Genomic DNA, 25,737 nt, shown 5'->3' with positions numbered 1-25,737 from the left:
AGAATTGATCGAATTGGGATCAATTTTTACATTTTAAAAACCCTCTCTGAGCACTTACAAACTGTGAAGGGTTGTCATGATAAAAGCCTCTGTTCTTTCACATAATTCCCTCTTTATAAACATGGTTAAATAGTAGGGTCGGCACTGGGCAGAACATGTCATTCATTAAGGTGGTCACAGAGTAAAAAGGCAAATTTTGAGTCTGCTGACTTTTTGTGATTCAGTACGCATGGCTATAAGGAAAATATGACAAGACTTTTGAGTTTTTCCTAGCTCACAATGCATATGCACACTCTCCAGTGTTTTAAATGACAGAAAAGCTGAGAATTTTCTGCACATCTTGCACCACAAAGCAAAAATAAAAAGTACAAGAGGTAAACTTTGACCATATTCTTTTCTTTGCTTCAGAGGGGGGAGGGGGGTGGGGGGGGGGGGAGGAGGGGCTCAAGGGGACTGCAAAGAACTTAAAACGTGTCATGTATGCATTTCAGTAGCTGGTTTAGTCACACATGGCTTGTGAAGAATGGAGAAAAAATTGTCCTTCATTTTGAGCAAGGAGCAGTAGTCGCCAGCCATTTTGTTTTTTCGTTTTTGTTGCCCCCCTCCGATCAGCATTCTGGCGTTTTGCGGTGGAACCAAGATGGTGCCCGTCCCTGATTCGGTGCTGATGTGTTTGGCCGTGTCCTATGGTGAGTTCAGATCCTCGGAATGATGGCAAATAGGTGGGGTAGGTGGCGGTAGGGGGATCACACACTCATCGTCATGGTGGGGGAGTACTACGGAGTCACAGAAGAAGAGGTCAACCACTATATACTTAGCGGAAATAGCCAAAATAGCCAATCTACAGGCTCACAACGTGTCACAACACGACGCGTTGGGAGCTTGCAATTATGCTATTTTTGAAAATGTATGCCTATAATGACATGCTCAGAATAGGGATGCCAGGTTGAAGGTGGTTAAGAGACACTTTCTCCTTGGTCAAATGCCAGGTGCAGTCTCTCTTACAGTGGCACGGTAGTCAATGATGTTAATGTGCTGTGACTGTAGCTCCACTGTCCGGTCAATAGCGCTCTAACTCTGGTTTCATCAAAGCCCCATTACAGCCAACGGTAAGTCCCTTCACTGATGTGTGACAGTTAGCTGAGGAGATGCACTGTCCAGATAGGGACAGCAAAGCGGCAGCAGACAATGTGGCTAACTAATGCCAAATCTTTGATTGTGTGTAATGAAAATAAATTGAGGAAGTGAAAATGAGGTGTTAAAAGTTGGCAATTTTCAGTAATGCAAGTATACTTAAAGTAAAAGCAAGTTTTCTTTGACGTGCAAACTTAATTGGTAGTAGAGGGATTCTGCATGTTACCAGAATACTTTACTGGGAAGACCTAATTTATACTCCATCATACGACGGTGTTGCATGTGGAAAGTAGCAGATCTACAAGCTCACAACGCGCCGCAGGTGTGAAGTTGTAGATCGGCTATTTTCGGCATTACACCCTTGAATGATGAAGCATAAATCAGGCGTTTATCTGACATGCCTTTCTCTCAGAAGAAAAAATACATCCTGCTGCATTTCTCACTAAAAAAAGACCTACATCCTGTTGCAATTTGTCTGTTGTAGCGGTCAATATTGTCACAGAGAATGAGACTTACGTTCTCGCTCTGAAAGGAGTGGAGGAAGTTTCCGCTCAGTTCGCCGTCATCTCTCGGAGTCCCAGGAGGATTGCTAATGCACTTAAATTGTTTGGAGAATTCTAGGAAGAAGGGAAGCACCACACTTGTTTTTGAAAACAACCACTCTACAACCAATTTTTTTGGTTTAAACTAGAGTATACAGCTTTGTTGCATAATTCGAATACTCACTTTGTTTAGTCCATCCATATCACCGGATCCTATCGATACAGAAAAAGAAAGAAAGAAAAGAAAACAATTTCTATCCCAGTACTTGAGTAGGTTACTCTCATACAACAGGGATATAAGAGGATGTTTCCTTCATGGCCATAACGGAAATATCACATGCCTTCAAGGAGTTTCTCCAGTTTCACACAGACAACATAATCTTGAGAACCATTTCCGTCTGCCAATGCAACCTTAACATTTTCCATGTTGTTTGTAATCAGTAGCACCAGGTCTACGTTACCTAGCGATCCGTTCATGTGGTGTGGCTCCATGCCGGCCATGGCTCCCAGGGGCCCATCCGAGCCGGGGCCCATAGGGAACTGGATGGGAAACAAGAGAGAATGGGGCTTGTTTACAGCACTCTACACCCAGAGGTTCTCAGACATGTTCATGTCAAGGACCCCCAAATTTGATTATGGATTTGGCCACGGACCACCTCTGACCATATTTTGTGCTCCCTTACAACATTTGTGTTGTTGAAATGTTTCAAAACTATTCAAAATGTCTGATGTTTTTCAAGATTTTTTTGAAAATAGCTGATCTACAAGCTCACAATGTATCAACATACGACACATTGTGGGCCAATGAATACAGGTTTTAAAGTGGTTAACCTGATTTCGATGCTGTATTAATTTATTTTGCTGGGGACCCCCTGGACCCTCAAAGATAGCCTGGCATTGGCCAGACTGATAACGTGGATTCACTCTCAACATTCCTCCCCGGAATCAGTCTGGACTTCGGCCCATAGGGAGCAAGTATGAGAAATCAGAAAATGATCTGGACAATCAGTGACGGCGTTTCAACTGCTGTCCGTACAACAGTGAAAAGCATCAAAATCATTTTCTGATTTCTCATACTCGCTCCCTATGGGCCGAAGTCCAGACATACCAGACGATACCAGGGAGGAACTTGAGTGAGAATCCACGTGATCAGTCTGGCCAATGCCAGGCTACCTCAAAGACCCCTGGGGGTCCCTGGACCCTACTTTGAGAACCACTGCTCTACACTGTAACACCTGAGTGTTATGGGTAGATTTTTACACTCAGACTTTATGTAAATTAAGTTAAGTCTAATTTATCTCAGAGTGACAAATGGATGGGTCCATTTGGTTCCATTTGTACACTTTCAGATTTAAATTAACACTCTGGATTTTACCGTGTACACGCTACAGAGGCCATAGGGGTCAATAAGGCATGGTGAGTTTACATTAAAGCCACCAGAGTCAAAGTAAATAGTTACAACCAGGTTTTTCTTTTTTAATAAAACTACTTTGAGTGCTTGTAAAAGCCTATAACTCATGCCTCTACTTCAGTTACTTCAAATATTTACTCCCACTTGTGCCTGAGTGAGTTTTATGTTTTGGAAACGGGAGTAGGTAATGCCAAAGAGGATTAAGAGTTCATTTTTGGGGAAACACATTTTCTTTGGGCCACGCACAAGAGGCAGAAACTTACATTATTCCGGTTTCCAGGTCCAGTGTTGATCATGGTATACAGGTTGTCGCCAGAGTTGTTAGAGTCTGGAAAACATAAATGTTTGTTTTGTGATCAGTGTGAAGTAAAGCAACTGGATCAGACGTGTGTGTGTGTGTGTGTGTGTGTGTGTGTGAATACTTGTGAGGGCCAAACGCCCCCAAAAGTAAAGCAGAATTTGTGAGGACCACTTTCCTGGTCCTCACAAGACAAATGGTTGTTTTATGGTTAATTAAACTATCAGGTTAGGATTAAACATTTAGAGGTTAGGTTTAGGGGTTAGAGTTATGCCTGATTTATACTGGCAGGTATCACACATCGGTAAATAGCCGTATGCACAGTAAAACAAAATGTGTGTAATGTGTATGTGTGGTGATAAGCAGCTCATGGGGAAGGGGGTTAGGGTGGGCTACCTGCAGGGCTGGGCATGATGGGTGTTCCTGGGGGGCCCCCTCCTCCAGAAGCCCCCTTTGGAGAGAATAAAGACACAATATGAGCATACAAACACACACTCAAAGACTCAAGCACAATAAAACTGTAATTTTCCAAATCAACCAATCCATGGGTAGATGTTCATGTTATCGTCACCAGTTATCTTATACATCTCATTTTATGACACGATCTAAGATTTGCCAATGGGAATTCCAATACAAAAGAATAACGCTGTGACCCCGGGGTAGTGGTAGTGACGTCAGGACTTTGGTACTCTATTGTACTTATGACCAGGTAAGGGTCTACATTTCTCAATGGAAAAGTAAAGAGACCACCTCAATCCATTGCAGACATGTTACATTATATTACCATACTACCATACAGATTGGTTAAAATAAAACTGTATTCGTTAGAAATAAAGTTCCGGATTGCAGCTTTAACTTATAAATGTATTTTTAAATACAATCTAGACAGGGCAGTGAGAAACGATGTTTTGTCGTGCAATGAAAATCAATACCGCTGTATTAGTTTAATGTGTCAGGAAGTGTTCTTACCCCATATGCACCAGGAGAGGGTGACGAGTAAGGCATCTGAAACCAAAGAAACGGAAAACATTACAGACGAGAAAAGAGGGAACGCAATTCCTGTCCAATCCACAAAACAGCACCATTCATCATCCGATCAGCCTTCTAATACCATCATGTCTGTCGGTCTAGCAGCCTGTGGAAACCAGGACACATAATACTACAATTACAACCCAGACTCGAGCCCCGGAGCACACTAAAAGCTCCACGGCTCTGACTTGAAGCACAGACTTGGCTGCAATCAGAACCAGCACTCCTGTGTGCATGCATATTATCGTCGCTGTCGGGCAGAAACCCCCCTCCCCCCCTCCATATTAACGCCCTACTTGATCATACTACAGTGTCACACAAAAGCATCAAAAGTAGCAGATCTGCAAGCTCGAAACACGGCGCGAAGCGACGAGTTTTGAGCTTGTCGATCTGCTACGTTAGCCGTTTTTGGAATTTGAATCGTGAAAAGTTTTGGATATATGAGGTGTCCACCCGACAGACGATATGCTATTGTGCAGTGATTCTCAACATTTTACATTTCAAGGACCCCCAGTTTGATATGCATTAGGCATGGATACCATTTGATAAATTGTTTTAAATCTCTGGTATCCAAATCTTAATCTACACTATAAAATCCTCAGTGCTGGACCTGTAAGGTTCCATTTGGTTCGTATTTGTACGCCGTCAGAGTTAAAAGTCACGTAGGGGTCCATTTGGTGCTCAACTATTAGTCATTTGGTTGGGGACCCCCTGGAACCACATCAAGGATCGATCGACTCCCCATGTGTGTGTGCATGTCCATGCATATGAACGCACAAAGCAAAAATAAACTCACAGAGTTGGCATTGTTAGGATTGGGCCATGGCCTGCCAGTACCCGGGCCCCTGTACAGTGAGAGGAACAGAACCACCAGTTAAGACATCGCATTCAGGTTGACAACACATAATACACAGAATGATACGCATTAAGAGGAGAATGAGATGAAAAGAAAGTCTCACATGTTTACTCCTGGCATGCCGGGACCCATGGCGTTATGTGGAGGCCTCATCCCACCACCAAAGTTCTGAGGAGAAAATCAATGAGCAGACGCTATATTAACAAATTAATTCCATGCCAATTTCCTGATAAAATGTTGAGCTTAATAAACAAAGCCAAGCATCAGGGTCCCCACACATCTTTAACAACTAAAACCATCTAAACCTTTCCAAAGTATTTTACCCCATTTCCAGGCCTATAGCAATCCTACGGTGCAATAATGAGGCTCTTACACGTGTGTGCTATGAATGCACCAAGACAGACTTGAGCAAAGGTGTCACGTGACAAAAAGAGCAGTTTTACAAGCCAACAGGGCATCACGGTGCAACGTGTTAGCTTGTAGATCTTTTATTTTTGTCATGTGATGTCCTGTATGCATTAGGCCACACTAATCTACTGGTTTTCACTAATGATCTGTGCTATGTATTTCTATATAATTTTCCCACATATTAATTCTAATGTGTTCTTGTGTGCGTTCTTAGTTTTTTTTTAAACGATGAACTTTTAAGATCATGTCAAGCAACATTCATATAAATTAATTGTCATGAGCTCCAAATGCACACCAACAAAGAACAATGGTATATAGACGGATTCAACAATATATTGTTAAGAATCACAATTATTTTTATTGTCAGGTTTTATTGTCATGTTTGCACATCCTAGCAATTTGTTTCAGTATAGTCTGGGAGGCATTGCGTCGGAGCTTGGACAGCAGGGGCGCGGCCACTGCGTTGTGATTCAAATCAACAGCCAATGAAGAAAAGGGGGCGGGATCCACATGCAGTGGGTGTTGCATCTAAATAGGATCGCCAGCCAGAGCTGGCGAAAACTTCTGGGAACTCAGATTAGTTTCAGTAAGGTTAGGACCAAAGCAGTTTTCTTTGCTTGGTGGTGGGTGAAAAGGGGGAGGGGCTCAAAGCTATTTGAAAACAACCTAAAGTTATTAATATGTTTGCAGCCAGGCCCGGACTGGCTTGACCTACTGATTGGCCTGTAGAGTCAGGCCAGCGTTCAAAGCAAAAAGCAGGATTACTTCCAAACAGACAAGGCATCATGCCCCACCCCAGGGGAGCCCGAACCGCAGATTGGGAAACATATTTAGCCCCCCATTTGATCTCTGCCTATCATGACACGCAATGCATGTACGGTACCACTAGCCAATCTGAAACTGCCGTCACAAGATGTGACCGACCTGAAAGCAGCAACACAGTCCATAAGTCATGTTTCTCATGACGAGCTAGTTCAGTAATAGCGATATCCAAAAAGGATAAGAGGGGGAGAGGACGAATAAAAGAAAGGCCCTTTATAAATGTATAAATAATCAGGGGCTTAAAATGTCTCGATTGTGTCTTTGATTGTCTGCATGCTTGCTGTGTGTCTGTGTGGGGGTGAAAGTATTCCTTTACTGACTGACGTGAAACTGACAGGTATCAACCAGGCAGCCTACCGCGTGCGGTAAAATAAAAGTAACAGAACACCGAATCTGTGTGTGTGTGTGTGTGTGTGTGTCTGTGATGACAAAAGAGTGACGTGTAGTGAATGTGAGATGAGATGTTTTTCAACTTGATAAGAAGCTTGGCTATGGTTTCCCCTGTCATGAGGACTGAAGGATGAAATCTGGCATACATGTGTATTGTATACTCATTTGTGAAGTTAGGGTCATTAAATAGGGTTAAATGTGGATTGTTAGTTGTGTGTGGCATTGGGATGTAAAGATTTTTTTTTATTATTCTGCTTACCGTATGTACATATTGTCATCATAATGGATTCAATAATAGTATGTGGAGTTGTATATTGTGATTATTCTAACATATGTAGAGAAACTGCAACTTTATTTCCCTTCATCTCCACAAGGAGACACCAAGTGGTGCGCAGGACTTGCGGCCACTTTATAAATACAGGCCTGGATGAGGATTTACGCTCATGGCCCCCCATTTATCATACTTGCGCCAACCAAAAAGTTGCTGAAGGGTCATTTCAAATGCAATGCTCAGCATTTATCAATCTGCAGTCCATTTGACATGAGCATAGCTGATGATCAAATCTCATCAAGTCTCAGCATGTGTACACACACACGTTTTTCACATGGACTTGTGGTGCAGCATAGTCTGAGAATCTGACAGGCATATAAACATAGCCTGGTAAAATCCCCCCCTTCCGGAAATCTCATTTGCATTTGAAATCAAATACAAATGAGATTCGGGTTTACCAGGCTAATCTAAACATGCGTATTCACTCAAAAGTATATAACCCATGTCAAAATATTATAATTTGTAAAGGCCTACACTGACTATGTTTCACATATTCCTAATATAAATAGGCATTTTCAAATTGTTAATAACAAGTTTAACAGGTGACATAATTACAAACAAGAAAATTCTATCAATTAAAAACAATACAACATAATTACAATGTTATAGGCTAGATCCTTAATCAATACATTATTTGCAAGAGCTTTGACAGTCATCAAATCTTGAAAATAGTAGACCTGGTTCTCTTAAGACCTCCAAGTGTGTAAGACACGAGATTGTCAGGACCACTGGAATCTTAACATGGAGAATGACGTCTCCCAAGGCATGTCCTTCTGGAGTTGAGCCACAATTTGGAACCAAGTTGAGGAGAGAAACCCGACACTTGAATGCTATACCTGTGCCAATGCAGGACAGCAGGAGGTCTCCACATTGGGGGTTTTGGCCCCGGGGACCTCAGCGGGAGATCGGGAATACCCTTAGCAGAAGGATCAAGTCCCTTTTTTGGCAACAGATCCAATTTCCATACAATGATGCTCAGCAAACCGTGATTGAGAGACAATTTCATGAGATTGCTGGGTTTCCTAATGCGATTGGTACAATTTATTGTAGGCAACCCAAGTGTGTCTGAAGCCACCATCCATGAATGATTACACATTTATAAGCTTCCATTTCTATAAAATGTTTTTATAAATTATAAATTGACTGACAGACTGCCGCGGTTTGCAGGCTAGCTAACAACTGTTACCCACGGTTACAGCGACAAACCAGATGTTCACAAAGTCTGAAACGATTACAGGCAGCCGTGTTATCGTTTACAGCCTCAAACTAAGTTTATAACCCCCAAAACCACTCCGATATTGTCCAAATCAGCCAAGAGGAGGCTGAAATATTGTCCATATAGACGATTGTGCTAAATCATGCCAATAATGCTAATTATACAAATTGCTCAACATAAAGCAAGTTAGCAACCTGCAGTTTGTAAATGCTGGGGACCCATACTCTAAAATCTCTAGCATAAAACGTTGGGGTACTCGGGGCTCACCCGGGTTCACAATGGGACTCTACAGGCTGGCAAGTAGCCCATTAAAGGATATGAGACCAACAGTTAAAATCATGTTTACTAGTGTAAGACTAAGACACCTACCTGAGGACCAGGCCCCATGGGCCCCATGCCTCGAGGGCCACTCATTCTCTGCATTGGCCCCAGGTTAGGATGCCCTGGACGGACGGAGGAAGGGACAAACACAGTCTTGTTAGAAGGAGTCAAGGGGATCATTTCACGCATTACAGAGAGCATGACATTAGGCTGTGATGTGGACGACTGACCTTGTGGTCGTGTTGGGTCCATGTTAGGCAGCATGGGGTGACCTGGACCTGGTCCTCCACCTGGAGGCTGCAGAGAAGAAAAAAAGACGGAATTAATTTAGCTATGGATGGATGAATGTGATCGGAGTCTTAACCCTTAAGACCTGAGATACGATTCTACAAATGTTTTCTAAATCCTAACAGTATTCTGAAACCCTTATGTTGCTATAAGTGGTGCTCAAACTTTTTCATGTGAAGGACCCCCAACATTATTATGTATTTGGCCGCAGACCCCCATCTGTAAATATTTTTGTTCCAGGGACCCCTAGAAGCAAAGATTTGAGTTAAAAATATATATATATATTCAGATCTGCTAAAATGTTCAAGAATTTTCAAAAATAGCAGATCTACAAACTCATAGCTGTACATAGGTTACATAGATGCAATCCCGGTTTTAATGGGTTAATGATGTGTGTTGTGAAGTTCAGCGATTCTCAACCTTTTTAATTTCAGGAAGCCCATTTGATACAATTTCATGTCTGGGACCCCAATCTACGTTGTAAAAATCCTCAGTGTTCATTTAGCTCCGACTGCGTGTATAGATGGAACATTTACAGACACAGGTACAGAGCCGTAAGAGCCCATTTGGTTCCTAACTATCAATCATTTAGCAGGGGGCCTCCTGGAACCCTCTCAAGGACCCCTGGTGGTCGGACCAGGACCCAACATTTGAGTGAGACCCAGTGGTCAAGCTGATACAGTACCAGGTGTGGTCAAATGGCAGCTATTGGGTGCTGAATAACTGACTATCCTAAGTGGGTATGGTGTGCGTGTGTCAGTCTTTATTTACCTGGTTACCCATCCTGATAGGGGGGCCTCTGGGACCCCCAGCAAAGCGGGGTGACATGAAGGACTACAGAAAAGAAAGGACAAGGGCAAATCACATTAGTAACAGGTCAACACGAAGAAAAAAAAACCCGACTCTGGACAAAGAAGTACAACACACCAGGGTATGCTTATGTCAATTATGTGTCCGTGTGATTATTCAAAGCTGCACATAAAGCCGCCAAAGCAGAGAGAGACGCGGTGAAAGCATGAAGCGTCAGCAGCGAGGAAACACTCGTTTCCCCCCACAATGAAAGCACAGAGAGACGGGCAGAGAGACAGAATATTACCTGACTGTGAGGTCCCATCATACTGTTAGGGGGAGGAGGCTGGGGATGAGGAGAGCCCTGGGGACCAGGTGGACCCTACAGCAGCAGTGCACACAGAATGAGGAGGGATATGCAGGGACGATGAGGCGAGATAAGGAGGGTGAGAGGAAGAAGGAGTGAGAATTAAGTGAGAGCGAGAGAGGGAACACGGAGGGGGCAGAGAGAGAAGCAGGGTTACTGCAGGGCACAGTTGGAATGTGGCAGGACTAAAGTGTGGTGCAAAGAAGGAATAAAAAAGAGGAAGGAAAGAATGTATCCAATGACAATATATATATTTTTTAGGGTAAAGCTCAAGAGAGGATTCAAGATTCAAGCTGCTCAGCTTTGCTCCACTAGCCACTTGAACCCTAGCCTCCCTATTCTCGGGGGGGGGGGGGGGGGGGGGAACACTCAGCGGAATAGCTGATCTACAAGCTCCCAGCATCGTGAGCTTGTAGATTGGCCATTTTCTTCTAAGATAAAAGTAAAAACCGAAGGGGGCGTAGTATAGAGCCCACGGTCAACTAAGTATAGGGTTGAAGTGGCTAGTACTAGAGTAGAGCCAACCAATGACGCAGCCTTGAAAGAAAGAATAGAAGATGGGAGAGAGGGAAGGGAATGATGCGTGATCTTCTTGCCTGTCAGTCAAGGCATTAAGCAGCCTGCTGCATGCAACATGTCATCACAGCTAATTTACCCCAATTAACAGCATCAATTAAGCCCTATGCAATTAGCCTTACAACATCCCAAAACACCGGTGCTGAGCAGCTAATGTTGCTCATCTGACAGAGAGTGAGGGGCTTAATTGAGACGACTCCAGTGGATTTTAGTAAAGAAAGTCCGAGTGACTGAACGTGCATGCATGTGCATGCACGCGTGTGTAATGTGCATCAGTGCAAGCGAGCAAAACAGCCTTTTATTATCAACTTGGCTCTTTCCCAAATATTGACGCAATCATATTATTAATCACTGTACTCGTGTTTGCAAGTTAGTATTCAGTGGGTGATTTTAACCACTTCAGCCCTAGATACGTTGTCGTACAACGAATAGCAAAAATACCTGTTCTGCAAGCTCACAGCGCTTCACATCGTGTCATGGGCTTGTAGATCTGATTTATTTTTTATGTTCGCACATAATGACGTAACCCAAAACAGGGACGCCAAGTTCAAAGTGGTTGGAGTGCAGTGAGTTTGGTTGAGGAGTGGCGGTGCTGTAGAGATAGGTTGCACATTTTTATGTCACCTCTTTACAGTCAGGTCCTCACAGGAGCCTGCCAAGAGTTTATCCTCACATGGTATTGATTTACTGTGGGTGCTGCACCTTTCGATTTCTCCATTAGGGAAAATGGCCAGGCCACGCCTCCCTGTTTACTACACTGTAGGTGGGGGTGGTGGGGGGGGGGGGCGGCAGACAGAACGTCTATGATGTTTACTACAAAGGCTCAGTGTGGCAGTGGCAGTAGCCCAAAGCAAAAGCCAAAAGCTGCACAAGCACAACGGACATAGAGAAATGCAGCCCTTCATAATGATGCATACACCAGCCTGACAGGCACATTCAAATGAGCCTGCAGCAATGCAAAAAAAAGGATGACAGGTGAAACAGGGAAGCAGAATAATTGCAATGCACTGCAGTTGGTTCATATACACTTTCCCCACGGAAAATAATCCACCCATAAGCCCCTCTTCTCCCCTCCACCTGTGTGGAGGGGTGCAGTTAAAGGAATAAAAGGCTGTCCACACCAAGGACGACAAGAACTATAAATATATCGGTTCAAATATCGTGGATGGCAGAGTCCACAACACAACTATAACGACGACAGTGGTTAACGATATCGTTGGGATCACTTTCAGAACGATTTGATGGACGCTAAAAACACAGCCAATCAAAATCCATCGGAATTTAAAGGGCATCACGTTCAACACATCACTCACATTCAACGGAAGATGACATTGCTGAGTGACTCAGCACTGATGTCCTCTTGACTATAGCAAGGGTACCATCAAATTGAGATATAGGAAAGTATGAAAAGAATGTGTCTTTAAAAGAACATTGTTGGATTCTCCTCACTCTCTTGTCTTCTGTGAACCCATACCCGTCTGGTTTTCTTATTCTTTGTCTGTGCAATGTACAGCAGTAACAGATCACCAATATTCATTTTGGGGCTCACACACAGCTGGAGCGAGCAGCACGTGCTTAGTTGGTGTCACTGTTAAAAACGTTATCATTCATCAGTGTAAATGTTCACATTGTCTGCGCCAGGGGGGAGATGATGTTTTCGTGCCCCTGTGTCTGACTGTCTGTCCGCATCTAATCTCGCAAACCACTACACTCCGACTAGTCATCAAATTTCTTGTGCACGCTGCCAGCAGGCCAAGGAACTCAGTCCCACCGTTCCTCCAGGCTCAGGGATGGGCGTTTGGATTTTTTTTGGTAAACGTGTAAATGTGGAGTTCTCCGTGGTTATCGTAGCATGAAGTAATATTCATACAAAGTAACATTGCATCACATATCACAGTCCTTAGACACAGAAAGGGTATCATACTGTAAGTAGCGCAGCAGGCGTCCGTAGCCTACTTAAAACACAGCAAAGCCAGCAGCACACTCACAGACAGAGATCACAGGGTGAACGGTGCCATAGCGTTGGTCCGACGGCTCTTTATTCCGAAGCACTGTTGGTCCGATGGCGCATAGTCTAACCCTAAATTTGTCGGCCTATTGGGGTTTCAGAATGATGGGCTGTCAGACCAATGGTCAGGCCCCTGGTGAACAGCTAAGTGTCCAAATAAAGTTATACAGTAATCAGTCTTTCTGGAAATGTTTTCCACTCTGATGTGGTTTCCTAGACGTCTCTTTATCAGTCTTTTGTTTAGAACCAAAATGAACCTTATAGAAAATATTGAATACAAAAATGACCATTTCCCCCTTAATGTGCCACTTGTTTTGACGTTAAATAGCCTACTAATAGATGTATTGGCAACCAGCAACAATGGATATTTGATACATAAGGATCCAACAGGAAAAAGTAAACATCGCGGTTCTGTAGGCACTAGGCAGTTCAGCTGACAATGCACATCACTGCGCATCACAGCAGTGAGCAATGAAACACTTGTAGAACTCATTAATGTGTTAAATCCAGCCTGACTGCTGTCGGTCACTCAAGGACCTAACCTAACGCACCAAACCGAGGTTGGCGTTGATAAGTGTTGTAAAGAATCTGTGGGCTAAAATCTATTGTTGAATAGGCGGTGTGTACACTGACGTGACGCAATGCTTCAAATCATTCCTGCCCCTCACAATTCTTGGGTAGGCCACCCAGCCTGGTGGCAGGCATGCAATGCTCATTTGGTATGTTCTTGCACTCTATTTCAATGACGTGACGCGCACGTCGCTTAACACCTACACTGCAAGTCACACAATGGACAATTGATATGCATCTAGGCTATTATTGCCATGTTAATTCGCTAGGTGTGAGTCGGGAACCTTTGAAAACTTTGTTGAGGTGCGAATTTAAAGTCGTTTTAAATCTATGTGTGTGCCTGCGTGTGCTCCTGGTCAAATAGGTTCCGGCACGGCGTGCAAGGCCGTCCTGTGAGCATTGCACCCCTGCCTGGCGGAGTAATGGGCTCCACCGAGCGCCCTTTCGAGTTATTCTTCTTATAGTTCTTATTCTTGTTGTGGATGTGGAGGTTGTGGAGGTTCCAGATAGGGCTGCAACTACCAATTATTTTCTTAGATTATTACATTTCTGATTAACAGAGAAGTGCATTTTGGGGGTAAACAATTCCAATTAAAAAGGGAATTATTGACTAAATTGATTGTCCTGATTAACCACAAATTTGTGAAAATTGACAATAAAAAAACTATATATATTTTTTTAAATAATCAATTAAATCAAACTGTTGCACCCCTAGCTGCAACACCCTCTTCATGCATGAAGCACGTTGGATTCATTTCCCCCACAGTGCACAGGGGAGCAGGGGTTGATTTAGGACTGAACACTAATAAAGACAATGATAAGCAGGTGGTGGACTGACCTGGAAGAAGCCTGGTGGCATAGGTCCTCCTGGCATGCCCTCACCAGGTGGCATCCCTCCCATTACTGGACTGGGAGCTGCTGCTGCACTCTGAGGGAGAAATACACAATATCAAAAACACGCACTGGGAGATATTATATAGAGCAGTGGTTCTCAGCTTTAGCACCACACGGCACTACACCACATCAAAATATCTACCGTTTCTATTACAATAAAGTACCTCCTCGCAGTACCCCCCTCCCCTCCCCTCCTGGAGGGAATCGACGCCTTCTTTGTGATGTAAGGCCATGGGTGGAGGTCATTGCTTCTTGCCTAACAATGTAATGTAGATGAGTGGCCAACTGTCCTGAATAGTGAATACAAATGCAAATCACCTGTGCAGGAGTACTCCAGCTATTGGTAAGAACCAAATGGACCCTTATAACTGTGATTATAAATACATTATAATTTATTGCATTACAACTGATTATAATACACTATAATAGATTATAACTGTGATTACGATACAATATAAAGTATTATACTGTATTACAACCATGATAATTATAATACACTGAAATAGATTGTAACAGTGATTATAATATAATATAATTTTGACCACCAACTTAGGGTCCCTGAAGGCGTCCCCAGTAATATTAGTTAATATAGCTTCTAAATCTATTAAACCAATTTAACCCTATTTTATACATCAGATATTAGTGAACATTTGTGACAATCTTTAAAAACAGCACGTTTTTGAACAATCTTGAAAGATTTTTAAGAAACACAAATGTTATGGGGGTCCTTGACACAAAATATTTTCAGATGGGGGTCCACGGCCAAATCATTTTGAGAGTCCTTGACATGAAAATGATTGAGAACCACTGGTATAGAGCAACGTGTTGTGAGCTTGTAGATCGGCTATTTTCGCAACTTTTGCGTGACACTGTTGTACAACGAAGGAGGTCATTAATTTACAAAAGAACTAAGTAGAAATATGGAGATACAAAGTTTCTGCCCGACAGCGACAATATGCAAATGGTTTGTGCTTAATATATTACCGGTATATCCTTAAATTCAAACAATGTTTTAAGGCACCATGGACTAGACTATAGAACTAACAGGCCCCAACCTCTATGCATGCACCTAACTCACTAACCTCTTGCTTCAACATAAAACTAAATATCGGTACTACAAATAGTACAAAATATCTACTGTCCACCTAAAAAAAAAAGAAAAGAAAAAAAGCTTGCGAATATAGAACTCACGCTCGTGCCGTTTGGGGCCAGTGTGAAACTTGATCTATCGAGACACACTTCAGGCCCAAAGCTCATGACAAAGCTGACCCATGGGACAGAATGCATTTGAGAAATCTAATAGAGCCCCTCGCCCCCATTTATTCAGGCGACTGAGCCCTTGTTGCCGATCTGTGGATCCAGTGGATCAGATAAACATCGGTGGGGGATTCACTGAGTCAGTGGCTCCAAAGTGCTCGTGCACAGCGGGAGGCTCGCTGGGCCGATTTCCTGCTCCAACCGCAGGGCCTAATTCACTAATGTGCCATTTGCTTCGGTCACACGCTCCTAATTGCCTGGGTTTTCTTCCCCTTTAGCTAGGGCAATCTGAGATCAGCTAATGTCTTTTGGAGCTACGAAAGCAGAGAATAGACCTTGCCTTAGACTGACAGCAAGTCCTCCGTTTTGTTGGTACACATACAGCTCTCTCACACACATACACACGTTGTAAAACGTAGCCCTACACAAAACAGTGCATACACACGTGCAGGAGATCACTGCATAAAATGAAATGCTTATCATTCGCTACATAGAAGGAAGTGCATGCATGCATGTGCGTGAAGAAATAAACACACTCAGTCCAGAGTGCTACGGCTCCACAGACAACACTGGTCAATAGCCAACACTCTCCCTGGTATCGACTGCACCCTCCCTAATTCTATCTTCTCAGACTGCTGCTGCAGGGCCACTGTGAAATACCACAGCAGAGAGAGAAGTGAGGCCACAGGGAAACATCAGGCCTCAACGCAACTAGAAAACTGTCATAAAACACAACATAGTGATACAGTTGGTACTGACAGTTTCTTTTCTTCGTTAAATCTGGTCTCTTTAATACACAGTGGCAGGGTTATAGATGGGTGTATGAGATCACTGATATGCAAATGCTGTGATCAAAACAATACACAGAAAGTATCCCCCCGACCCCCCTCTAGCACGAGTCGCACCTATCATCAAAAGTTTTGTTTCCAAAAAAACAGATCTACAATGGCTTTGTCAGCCATTTGCTTACAAAATGAACATCTGTGGGGTGATCCTCACATACAAGTCCTCTTTCTCACCCACTGTTCATTATACTGTAGAGGAGCAGAACAACACTAAAAATAATCTCAAACAATTCATAATGAAGAATGAAAACTTGTCACATGGTATAAAGCAGAGGGACGCTGATGGCCCAAGGCCAAGTTCCCTCCCATCGTTATTCAATGTTTCCTCACACAATAATAGACACTGATGTCTAAATAGGTATTAGCAGTGGTTTCAGTCAGAGGTTACATATCTGATTATCATTGAAACATCCTTGCTTAAAAAATACTGGTCCCTGTTTTGGGTCTGTATCCATCACCTGTATCGGTCAACATGTTTATTTGTTTTAGTTTAGCTGGAAATAGATTTTTCTATTGCTGGCTGTTGTGGACTGGTTTAAAAAAGTTAAGATATGGTTATTAAAACTAATGTTTGACTGTACTTGTTGTGTGATACAACTGTGCTTTAGAACATTTAGCTATTGCCTGGATGAGACAAACAAGTGGAGATGGAGAAACATTCATCAAAATAGTCGTGGTACCAGAAATTATGTTTTTCCAAACTGACATTTTATGCCACAGCATTCCTAGTTCTCGGACGGTATCTTCCTAGTTTTATCTCATTAGTTTGTGCCAAGACCATATGTTGTTTTTACAGAGGGTTTACCATCACATCTAGTAATATCACATATGTCCTCTTGAATATTTGTCAAAATTATGATGGTACAAAACAGAGATAAGTGGATAAGGCAATCAGTCACAATTAAAGAGGTATTTTGTGGCGTCAAAGCCTATGGCCACGGATTCAACCAACCAAGAATTGGCCACGGATTCAACCAACCAAGAATTTGCACTACTTAAAAAAGACACAGCTGTCACAAATCCCACATAAGTGCACACTGATAATATTTTTCTGAACATAATCTACAGTCTGCAGAGCACCTTAAGGATAATTATAGGGACTATCACATTGATTTAAAAGCACTATTAGGCATTTATGTCTAATCTCCCTAAATATGCATAATTTGGACCCCCTTGGAAATGAGATGGTGCATCTCAAGGGGCTTTTCCTTCTAATAAAGGTTGTATATATAATTCATTAATAAACTATAGTTTCCCCTGACAGTCTAAAAACATGTATTGTTAGACATAACGTTTACTGAAACTGTCGCTGAAAATGCTTTCAAACAATTTGAAACATTTCAGACGAGACTTGTAAGCAAATCACTGGTTTACAAGGTAAGCAGGAGTCACAACTGATTCCTGCCAATTGACAAAAGCCCAGCTGTACATACCAAGACTGATTTCCAGTCAGAACACCTAAAGGTAACTCCGCACCAAACAGACTCGTCCAGACTATTGCAGACTACTCCAGACTGCAACAGACTGGTATTCGGTTGGCAAAAGTTGGCATTTAAGTCTGTCAGCCGACTGGCCATTCATGTGCTAATTTGACTTTTAGCCTGCCAGCGTTGCCAGGTCTGCTTATTATAAGCGACTTTGGGCTTGTTTCCCTGCAAAGCCACTTAGGGATGTTCCCAGCGTTTTTTCTTCACTGACGTGCAGTGGTGTAAGTAACTAGTACATTTACTCAAGTACTGTACTTAAGTACAATTTTGAGGTACTTTTACTTTACTGGAGTATTTCCAATTGTCTATACTTGTACTCCACAACAATTATTTGAAATGTTTAGTTACTAGTTACTTTGCAGATATAAATCATTATGAAACATACATTAACCACTTTAGCCCTATTTTATACCTATAAGCTATTTGAAAATAGCAGATCTACAAGCTCACAACGTGTTGCGATGCACGCGTTCTGAGCTTGTAGATCTGCTATTTTCAAACATTTTTGTACTTTTACTTTTGGTACTTTAAGTACATTTTTATACCAATACTTTAGTACTTTTACTCAAGTAAATGTTGAATTCTGGACTTTTACTTGTAACAGACTCAGAGTACATCTATTGCATTCAAGCCTGGAATTTCGTCATTTTAGGGGCAAGGCCACTTGGCCTTTGGTGTTGTAATTTTTTGGAGGGCACAAAGGCCCTGCCCGGTCTTCCTGCCAGGGCAGGAAGGCCATCCAAAAAAATAATAATGATTTTTAAGTCCAAAAATGATTTTTAAGTCCACGGAAATAATGCATTTAACTTGAAGGTTAAGGATCATTGTATTTTAATATATTATAAGAATAGTATAACTATCTGTGAAATATAACCCATTTATTTCACAAAATAATGTGTTGGCAAATGACCAATATTTAGTTATATAGGTCTCAATATGTCACATTCAGCCCTGGACTTCACTGACTGAAGTAGGGGTCACATTAATCACATTAGATTCACAGAATGTATTTTACCCACAAGTTATTTTCATTCAAATGAAATGTGAATGAACTTGCACTAATAATGACTTTAGTTGATTTTTCACTCTTTAAAATATAGTATTTCTTAATTATTAATAATTACAGCTTGTAGATTGGCTATTTTCACGATTTTAAATTGTTTTTAAATAATAATAAAAAAGGAACATACAAGTTTTCCACCCGACAGCCATAATATAATAGCCAATATATGGTTCTGTATCAGTATATGAGTCCGTTTTTGCGGATTTCATTCTAATTGGCTACTATGCCTGCATATGAATTTCATGAGCCTGGGTAGGTCACCCTGGCTTGGCGGAGATATGCCCTGTAGCGCACACTCCGCCAGTGGTGTAAAGTAACTAAGTACATTTACTCAAGTACTGTACTTAAGTACACTTTTGAGGATTTTTTACTTTACTGGAGTATTTCTAATTTTCAGTACTTTTACTTCTACTCCATACATCTCTGAGGAAAATATTCTACTTTTACTCCACTACAATTATTTGAAAACTTTAGTTATTAGTTACTTTGCAGATATAAATTATTACATTATAAAACATACAGTAACCACTTTAGCTCTATTTTATACCTAGGCTATTTGAAAATAGCCGATCTACAAGCTCACAACACGTCGCGAAGCGACGCGTTGTGAGCTTGTAGATCTGCTATTTTCAAACATTTGAGTACTTTTACTTTTGGTACTTTAAGTACATTTTGATACCAATACTTTTGTACTTTCACTCAAGTACATTTTTAATTCGGGACTTTTACTTGTAACGGAGTACTTCTACATTGCAGTATTGATACTTTTACTTAAGTAAAACATTTGAGTACTTTTTCCACCACTGCGCTCCACACAGCAGCAGCAGGTGAAAGCAATTCACTTAAACGAGGGTTGTGTTGCGCACCAAAACTGCGCAAAACTAGGTCAAATCAATCAATCTCTCTCTCTCTCTGGGAGCAACAACGAGAAACAGTGAATGTAGGTTTTCATAGACATGGTCGCTTGTTTCTCTCACATAATCTGGCAACACCGACAGCCCTTTGTTGTCACTGCCACTGCTCTGCCAGTCGGCTAAAAAGCTGAACATGTTCGGTCGGCTCTGGGTCGGCCGAAAAGGTCCCGACGGACCCCCCGACGGACCCCTAACCGACTGGACGACGCTTCCCGACGCCAAGTCGGCCCAAAATCGGGCCGACTAGGATTGGTCTGGAGTTAGCTTAAACGTCATTCAACTGTCTGGGAGTAATACTGGTAGAGGAAATCCCACATTAATTCCAAAAACGTCAGAAGTTTAAAACAGGCCTATGAGATCACTGGCGGAGGTCTTTATGGCCTTTTTCTTTTATTCTTCTTTTCCATGTTCGAATGTATTCTTTATGTGTTTCTCCTGTTGTCTGTTGTGGTTTGTCTATACAAACAACAATTCTGTATGACAGACTATCAAGGATGTTGGGTAGCTGCTGGCAGATCATCTGAATAAGCAAGCACTAACAAATGTTTTGTCCGACACCACTTTTTACAGTCAATTCATTTCAACTTAATACAAAATATGTGGCTTTGAGGAGAAGTGTTTTTGTTTGTGAATAGCACATACTCAATGGAGTATGATGAGTCATACATCACCCTCCAGGACCCACAAAGTGACCAAATTACGTTTTTCAGCGCCCTACGTTTTGTCCCATGTAAACATTTTAAAAAAGAGAACAGTGACAACTAAATTACAGTACATTTTCAATCCATGCTGTCCCCATCAAAACACAGGACCTGCGTTTCCATGTAGCCTGGAAAGTAACGTGCATGGCGGGTTCCCAGGCATGTTGTGCTTGATCCTTATCATGTCCCATTAAACCCCACTGCTGTGCTAACTGAACTGTCCCCAGCAGTCTGCTGCTGCCTGTGGTGTGGGAAACACAGAGGACACGTCTCGCTCTCTGCTACAGGAAAGGGGGCAGATGTCTCAGTCTCTGCCCTGAGCTTTTGACTGGGGCCTACCTTACAACCCTGGGACTTTCTTTATAGAAAGGCTAATCCACCCCCCCACCTCTCCCCTATTCAACATTATGTTTCTGCGTGTGCGCGACTGCACGTGTATATACGTGTATACACACACGAAAATAGGCAATCCCTGCCAAGCAAATTCTCCTTGTTTCCTTCAGAATCACTGAAGGAGGTTACGAAAGGCCAGAGTGACTGCGGATGTGCTTGTGCTCTCTCTACAAAAACAAAGACGAAGGGGGAGCAGAGGGAAACAGAGAGAGGGGGGGGGTGACAAAGACTATAGTGTCTCACTGAGGTAACCATGAAAAGGCAAATAGAAAGAGAGACATGTGTATGAAAAGACAGAGCAGGAGGCACACACGCATAAGAGGAGGAGGTAAACAACAACAAAACTCAAAACAAGAGATACGGAGAGAGAGAGAGAAGGGGGGGGTGAGAGAAGTAGACGAGATGAGTGTGCAGGAAGCAAGGAGAGGGGGCAGGGCTGCAGCACAGACCACCCAACTGCCTCCCTCTGACCTGGGCTGCTCTTAACAGCCTCAGACCTTCCAGTGGATCCACCACTACAAAAGAGATCGGCCCCATGTTTAGCTTGTAAATGTTTAACCATCAATCAACATCATAAAACCCACTTTGGAAGCAAGACTGATGCTCCTCTCTTTGTCTCTGGTTCTCTCTCAATCGCTCTCTCTACAGCAAGGGGACCAAGACCAGGTCCTTCCTTACCCCCACAGTTTCTTGTTTCTCCCCAAAGCCCTCCTCCTCCTCCCCCCCTCCTCCCAAGCCTCCTTTCCTTTTTATTCCCTTGGCTCTGTGGTGGATGCTGGGTTTATGCCACGGTACCACTCCCCTTTTTCCCTTTCCAATCTGGCCCTCAGCTCCCTGACAGCCATCAATCACCCGCCGACGCCATGGCGACCGGACCCCAAGGGAGCGTCATCGTCCATCAGGCCCAGCGTGAATACGCCAGAGACTTTACGATCACCGCCGGCTAGCGCAGGCACCCGCCACCTCCCCCACGCCTAGACAAAAGGCTAGGACTACGACTACTACTGTCAACACACGCACGCGCACACACACATAGAACCCGACTCCCCCCCCCAACCCCAACATCCATAAATGAACACAAGGAGAATCAACATCTGAGCGAAGGGCAACCACAAGATGTCGAAGAGACGACCGCACAGAAACTCTCACAGCCTCACATCACAGAGGGCCCATGGTGACATTTCCCCGTTTCCCTCATTTGCTTAATGCTTTCCATCTTATGAAAATGGTCTCCACTGAACTCAGGGCAGGACAGTTTCTTTGGTTCATGGTCCTGGTTCGCTTTGTCATCAGCAACACGGCACTTTATTACGTAAGAAAGTCTGATTAATTGTAAAAAGAAAGCGAGAAAAAAGCATTTGAAAAAACGAACACCTACTGCCTCAAAATGATTACAGAGATGAATACAAATAAACTAATTATTAATGGGGGAGAAAAAAACTCCTTCATAGATACTACTTAACAGGCTGTACTCCTTCAATGTAAGCAACACGGTCAACCATATCTACGAGACAATATAAATACATGCACCACACAACAAGGGGACCCAAAGGCAACAAAAGACAGCACTATTGATTACGACAAAACCTAGGTGAATAACATGGCCAGTTCCCTAGTCAAACGCAGTGCTCCTTTGTCTATGTGGGACTGGAATAATGAGGAATGTGGCCGCTGAGAGGGCAGGGCCCTGCTCTCCTGGCTCACAGGTCACCTGCCAGATCAGGAGGCCCGTTGCCCTGGCAACCCTATCTGCCAAGAGCAGGGCCAACATCTCCATTTTAACCCCTTCCTGCTCAGGATGCTATCAGCCAACGGCACAACGGCGCTGCCTGTCCGTCTGCTATTGAGGCTTCCCCTCCCTGTGTGTCCCCTTTTCTTCATCCGAGCAGACACTGTTGAGGTGACCGTGAATGTGAACCGTTTGATGAACTTCTGCCACATTGTGCTCTTATTATAACATCTGAGAGAGATGGGACTTTATGAAGACGAGAGGCCAGAAAGTAAGACTCAAGCTTTATTTTGACCTGCATGTTTCAATGCTGTAGGCTTTAACTCTTGACTCAAAGTTGGGAAGAATATGATGTGAAGTCGAAAATTCCATTATACAAAAAAGGGTAAGCAAAACCTGCGAAGAACTGTCAAAACGCTAGCTAATAGGCCACAGAGTGATACTCATTTCCCCCACATAGCTTGTCATAAATTGAGGAATCCTGAACAATATACGTTCTACCTATTCGAAGCCATTAGGATGTGTTCACTGTGTTGTGGTTTGTCTGCCAAAGGAGTCAAATTTCAAACATATGCTCAAGCGGCTGCAGGCCAGTCAGTCAGAGGCTGATGGAACCATCGGAGGTAAAAAACAACCTTTTGCCCAGCGTGTTTTGAGTCTCAGCAGTAGCAATAGAGATCCTTGTCTGCCGTGCAACACAGCTAGGACTCTGGCCCTTTTATCCTCTCTTGGGACATTGAGGAAGGGTGCAACTTAAAAAGCATGGTGTGGTGGTTCAGTAGGAGAACAACATCGACAGGTCTGACTCAGGATATGCTGACGTCAGCACCATTTTCCCAGAAGCCTATACTGTAAGCTCCTCGCTGGGAGCATCATTTGGCCCAACGACAGCTGGATAGAACACTAACGCATGATGTCAAGAGAGCACTTCTTGGAACGTCCATCTAGATCAGACAAATGACAGCTTTCATTTACAATTGAAAATGGCAACACATTCCACGAAAAAGGGACCTACATCTGTGAAACCAAAGCAGCCACATGGTCCTCAATACTGTGCGAAGGACAAATCAGACTGAATATCACTTAGTGATATTACAGCACAGCTACCACACTTAAAGGGATGTGTGTGCGGTACTGTCACAGTGAAGGTGTAAACCAACAGACTTCTCTCGCTACATTCAAATAGATTATTCCTACATATACCACAATCTGAGTTAAAGAGGTACCATCTTTACGAGTCTTTGATGATGAAATGGTTGCCTTCCTCAGCACAGGACAGAGCAATATGCAAAACTATTGTCACGGAAGCAGCACTCACATAATCATGGAAGGCTTTCGCTTCGCTGGAGTGGTCACATGTCTCTCTTCTCTCTGGCGCAGCGCAATACAGGTCCCAGAATACACTGTGATGAAGAAGGCAAAATAAAAAATTAGGTTACCCACACAAACAAACAAACCATGAACATGTTTATTGGGAAGAGTGACATTCATTACTTACCACCACCAAGAATGTAAGAATCCAGGGGGTTCTCCAAGTGTTATGTTTTTTTCCCATCGTATCTAGGGAATGGGGGTAATTCACAGAGAGGTTTGGTCACGGGTGACGACTAGTACACACATACAAAAATCATACTAATCAATCATGTTAGTACTACTGCTAATAGGATTAGAAGTAGAACATCAACATGGTTTTGTGGTAAATTAATTCAAATAGATCTTATGTCCATTGTTCAACTATGACAACATTACCTGAACTTAATCTTACCTCTGATAGAAAGGTCTGTGCAGACTTCTGTGCTCCTATGTGTAACAAATATTCATAGACGTAGAGAGCCAACCTGGGTAAAAGACACAATTTTAACAGTTGTTACAATCTCATAGGTCAACGTGAAATCACAAATCAGGAGAAATGTCAGCAGGTTACATTTTCCACAGGCATAATGCATGGAGTCAGTCGGCCACAGGCCCCACAGAACAATGGCTGCCAATAGCCTATGATGCCAAACAATTAAATGGGGGATTGTGTAACGAGTCCAAGAGCCCTGGTAAAGATTCACAACAATTAGAGATTACAAAGTATCGACTGAAAACAAAAGTATCGTCTCGTGTCGTAATGATTTAACAATATCTCCTCCAGCCTATACTGTAGCCATGTACAGTTAGTATCCTGGTGGCATTGATGGGGGCTGAGGGAAATAAAAATGTATCCAAAGCGCAACAGTGAAACAATGTAGCGCGGCGGCGGTGTTATTGTTTTCTCTCCTCACCACACAGTCGCGAATAATGATCGGAAAAATATTATATAACACGGGCGCCCATTTCACACAGCTAAACACGCACACGGTATCAGATGTAAGGTGAACAGCGGAAAGCCAAAGGCAGAAGAACGAGAGCCTGGGGAAGGAATGGCGAGCAAGCAGACAAGGCGGTTCATTCAATTCCAGTCTCGGTTTAGGAGGAAATCGCCTCCTGCGAGCTGCCTGCCTGCCGCCTGTCCAGCCGAACAACAGAGACACACGCAGAGGGAACTCAAAAGAAAACGTTATGGAAGACTCCTTACTTCTCTCGTGCCTGGCCGTCCGACGGCACGGGGGTGCCTTTGCCTTTGGGGAACATGGTTTTTGTGTGGGAGGATCGACGCCCGCCTTCTCTTTCTTTCTTTTCGCTTATTTCATCTGTCAGATCATCACGGCCGCGACCCTCTCCTCGCACTCCAACCGCACTTCTTCTGCCTCTCTACCGAGCCTGGTCAAGGGGAAGAGGCGGGGCTGCGGCTGATTGACGTCGCGTCTCGCCAATGGGCTTGCGGTCTTTCCCCCCTTAAGGTCTGCCTTTTCGTGCGTTGTGGTTTAGTGGCAAGTATCGAAGGTTTTTTTTTTATGTAAATGAGTGCGTGTATGCCTTACAGCAGGGGTCTTCAACGTTTTTTCAGGCCAAGGACCCCTTAGGTGAGAGTGAAGCAAGGACCCCCCACTACGTATTGTATACAATTGTGTTGCAGATTAAACTTTTTAAATATTTTTTCCCCCTCTACACCAAACCTCTTTGCCGAAAATAGCCGATCTACAAGCTCACAACTCCTAGTGCTGCGCTTGTAG

The 25,737-nt window shown here is 43.2% G+C and overlaps 1 protein-coding gene across 2 annotated transcripts; it reads right to left on the bottom strand.

The window, feature by feature from the left end:
- Window positions 1–6: 6 nt before the first annotated feature.
- ssbp3b (single stranded DNA binding protein 3b) lies at window positions 7–25,381 on the bottom strand. Of its 2 annotated transcripts, XM_080431477.1 has the most exons (18): window positions 25,200–25,381; window positions 24,405–24,477; window positions 24,138–24,199; window positions 23,958–24,042; window positions 14,195–14,284; window positions 10,143–10,217; window positions 9,818–9,880; window positions 8,989–9,055; window positions 8,807–8,880; window positions 5,374–5,438; window positions 5,211–5,259; window positions 4,355–4,390; window positions 3,782–3,836; window positions 3,351–3,415; window positions 2,138–2,216; window positions 1,861–1,889; window positions 1,651–1,751; window positions 7–776 (listed from the first exon to the last, which is right to left on the bottom strand). In XM_080431477.1, exons 1-17 carry the CDS (start codon window positions 25,253–25,255, stop codon window positions 1,686–1,688), a joined length of 1,089 nt encoding a protein of 362 aa, XP_080287603.1. In that variant the 5' UTR covers window positions 25,256–25,381; the 3' UTR covers window positions 7–776; window positions 1,651–1,685. The 2 variants fall into 2 exon arrangements, with proteins under 2 accessions (XP_080287603.1, XP_080287604.1); XM_080431478.1 differs by lacking the exon at window positions 10,143–10,217.
- Between the last annotated feature and the right edge of the window lie 356 nt (window positions 25,382–25,737).

Source organism: Gymnoscopelus braueri, assembly GCF_963280865.1.
Source record: "Gymnoscopelus braueri genome assembly, chromosome: 6".
In the NCBI taxonomy this organism is placed as follows: domain Eukaryota; kingdom Metazoa; phylum Chordata; class Actinopteri; order Myctophiformes; family Myctophidae; genus Gymnoscopelus; species Gymnoscopelus braueri.
Note: the sequence above shows the minus strand (reverse complement) of the source record. Positions and strands in the feature narration are given on the sequence as shown.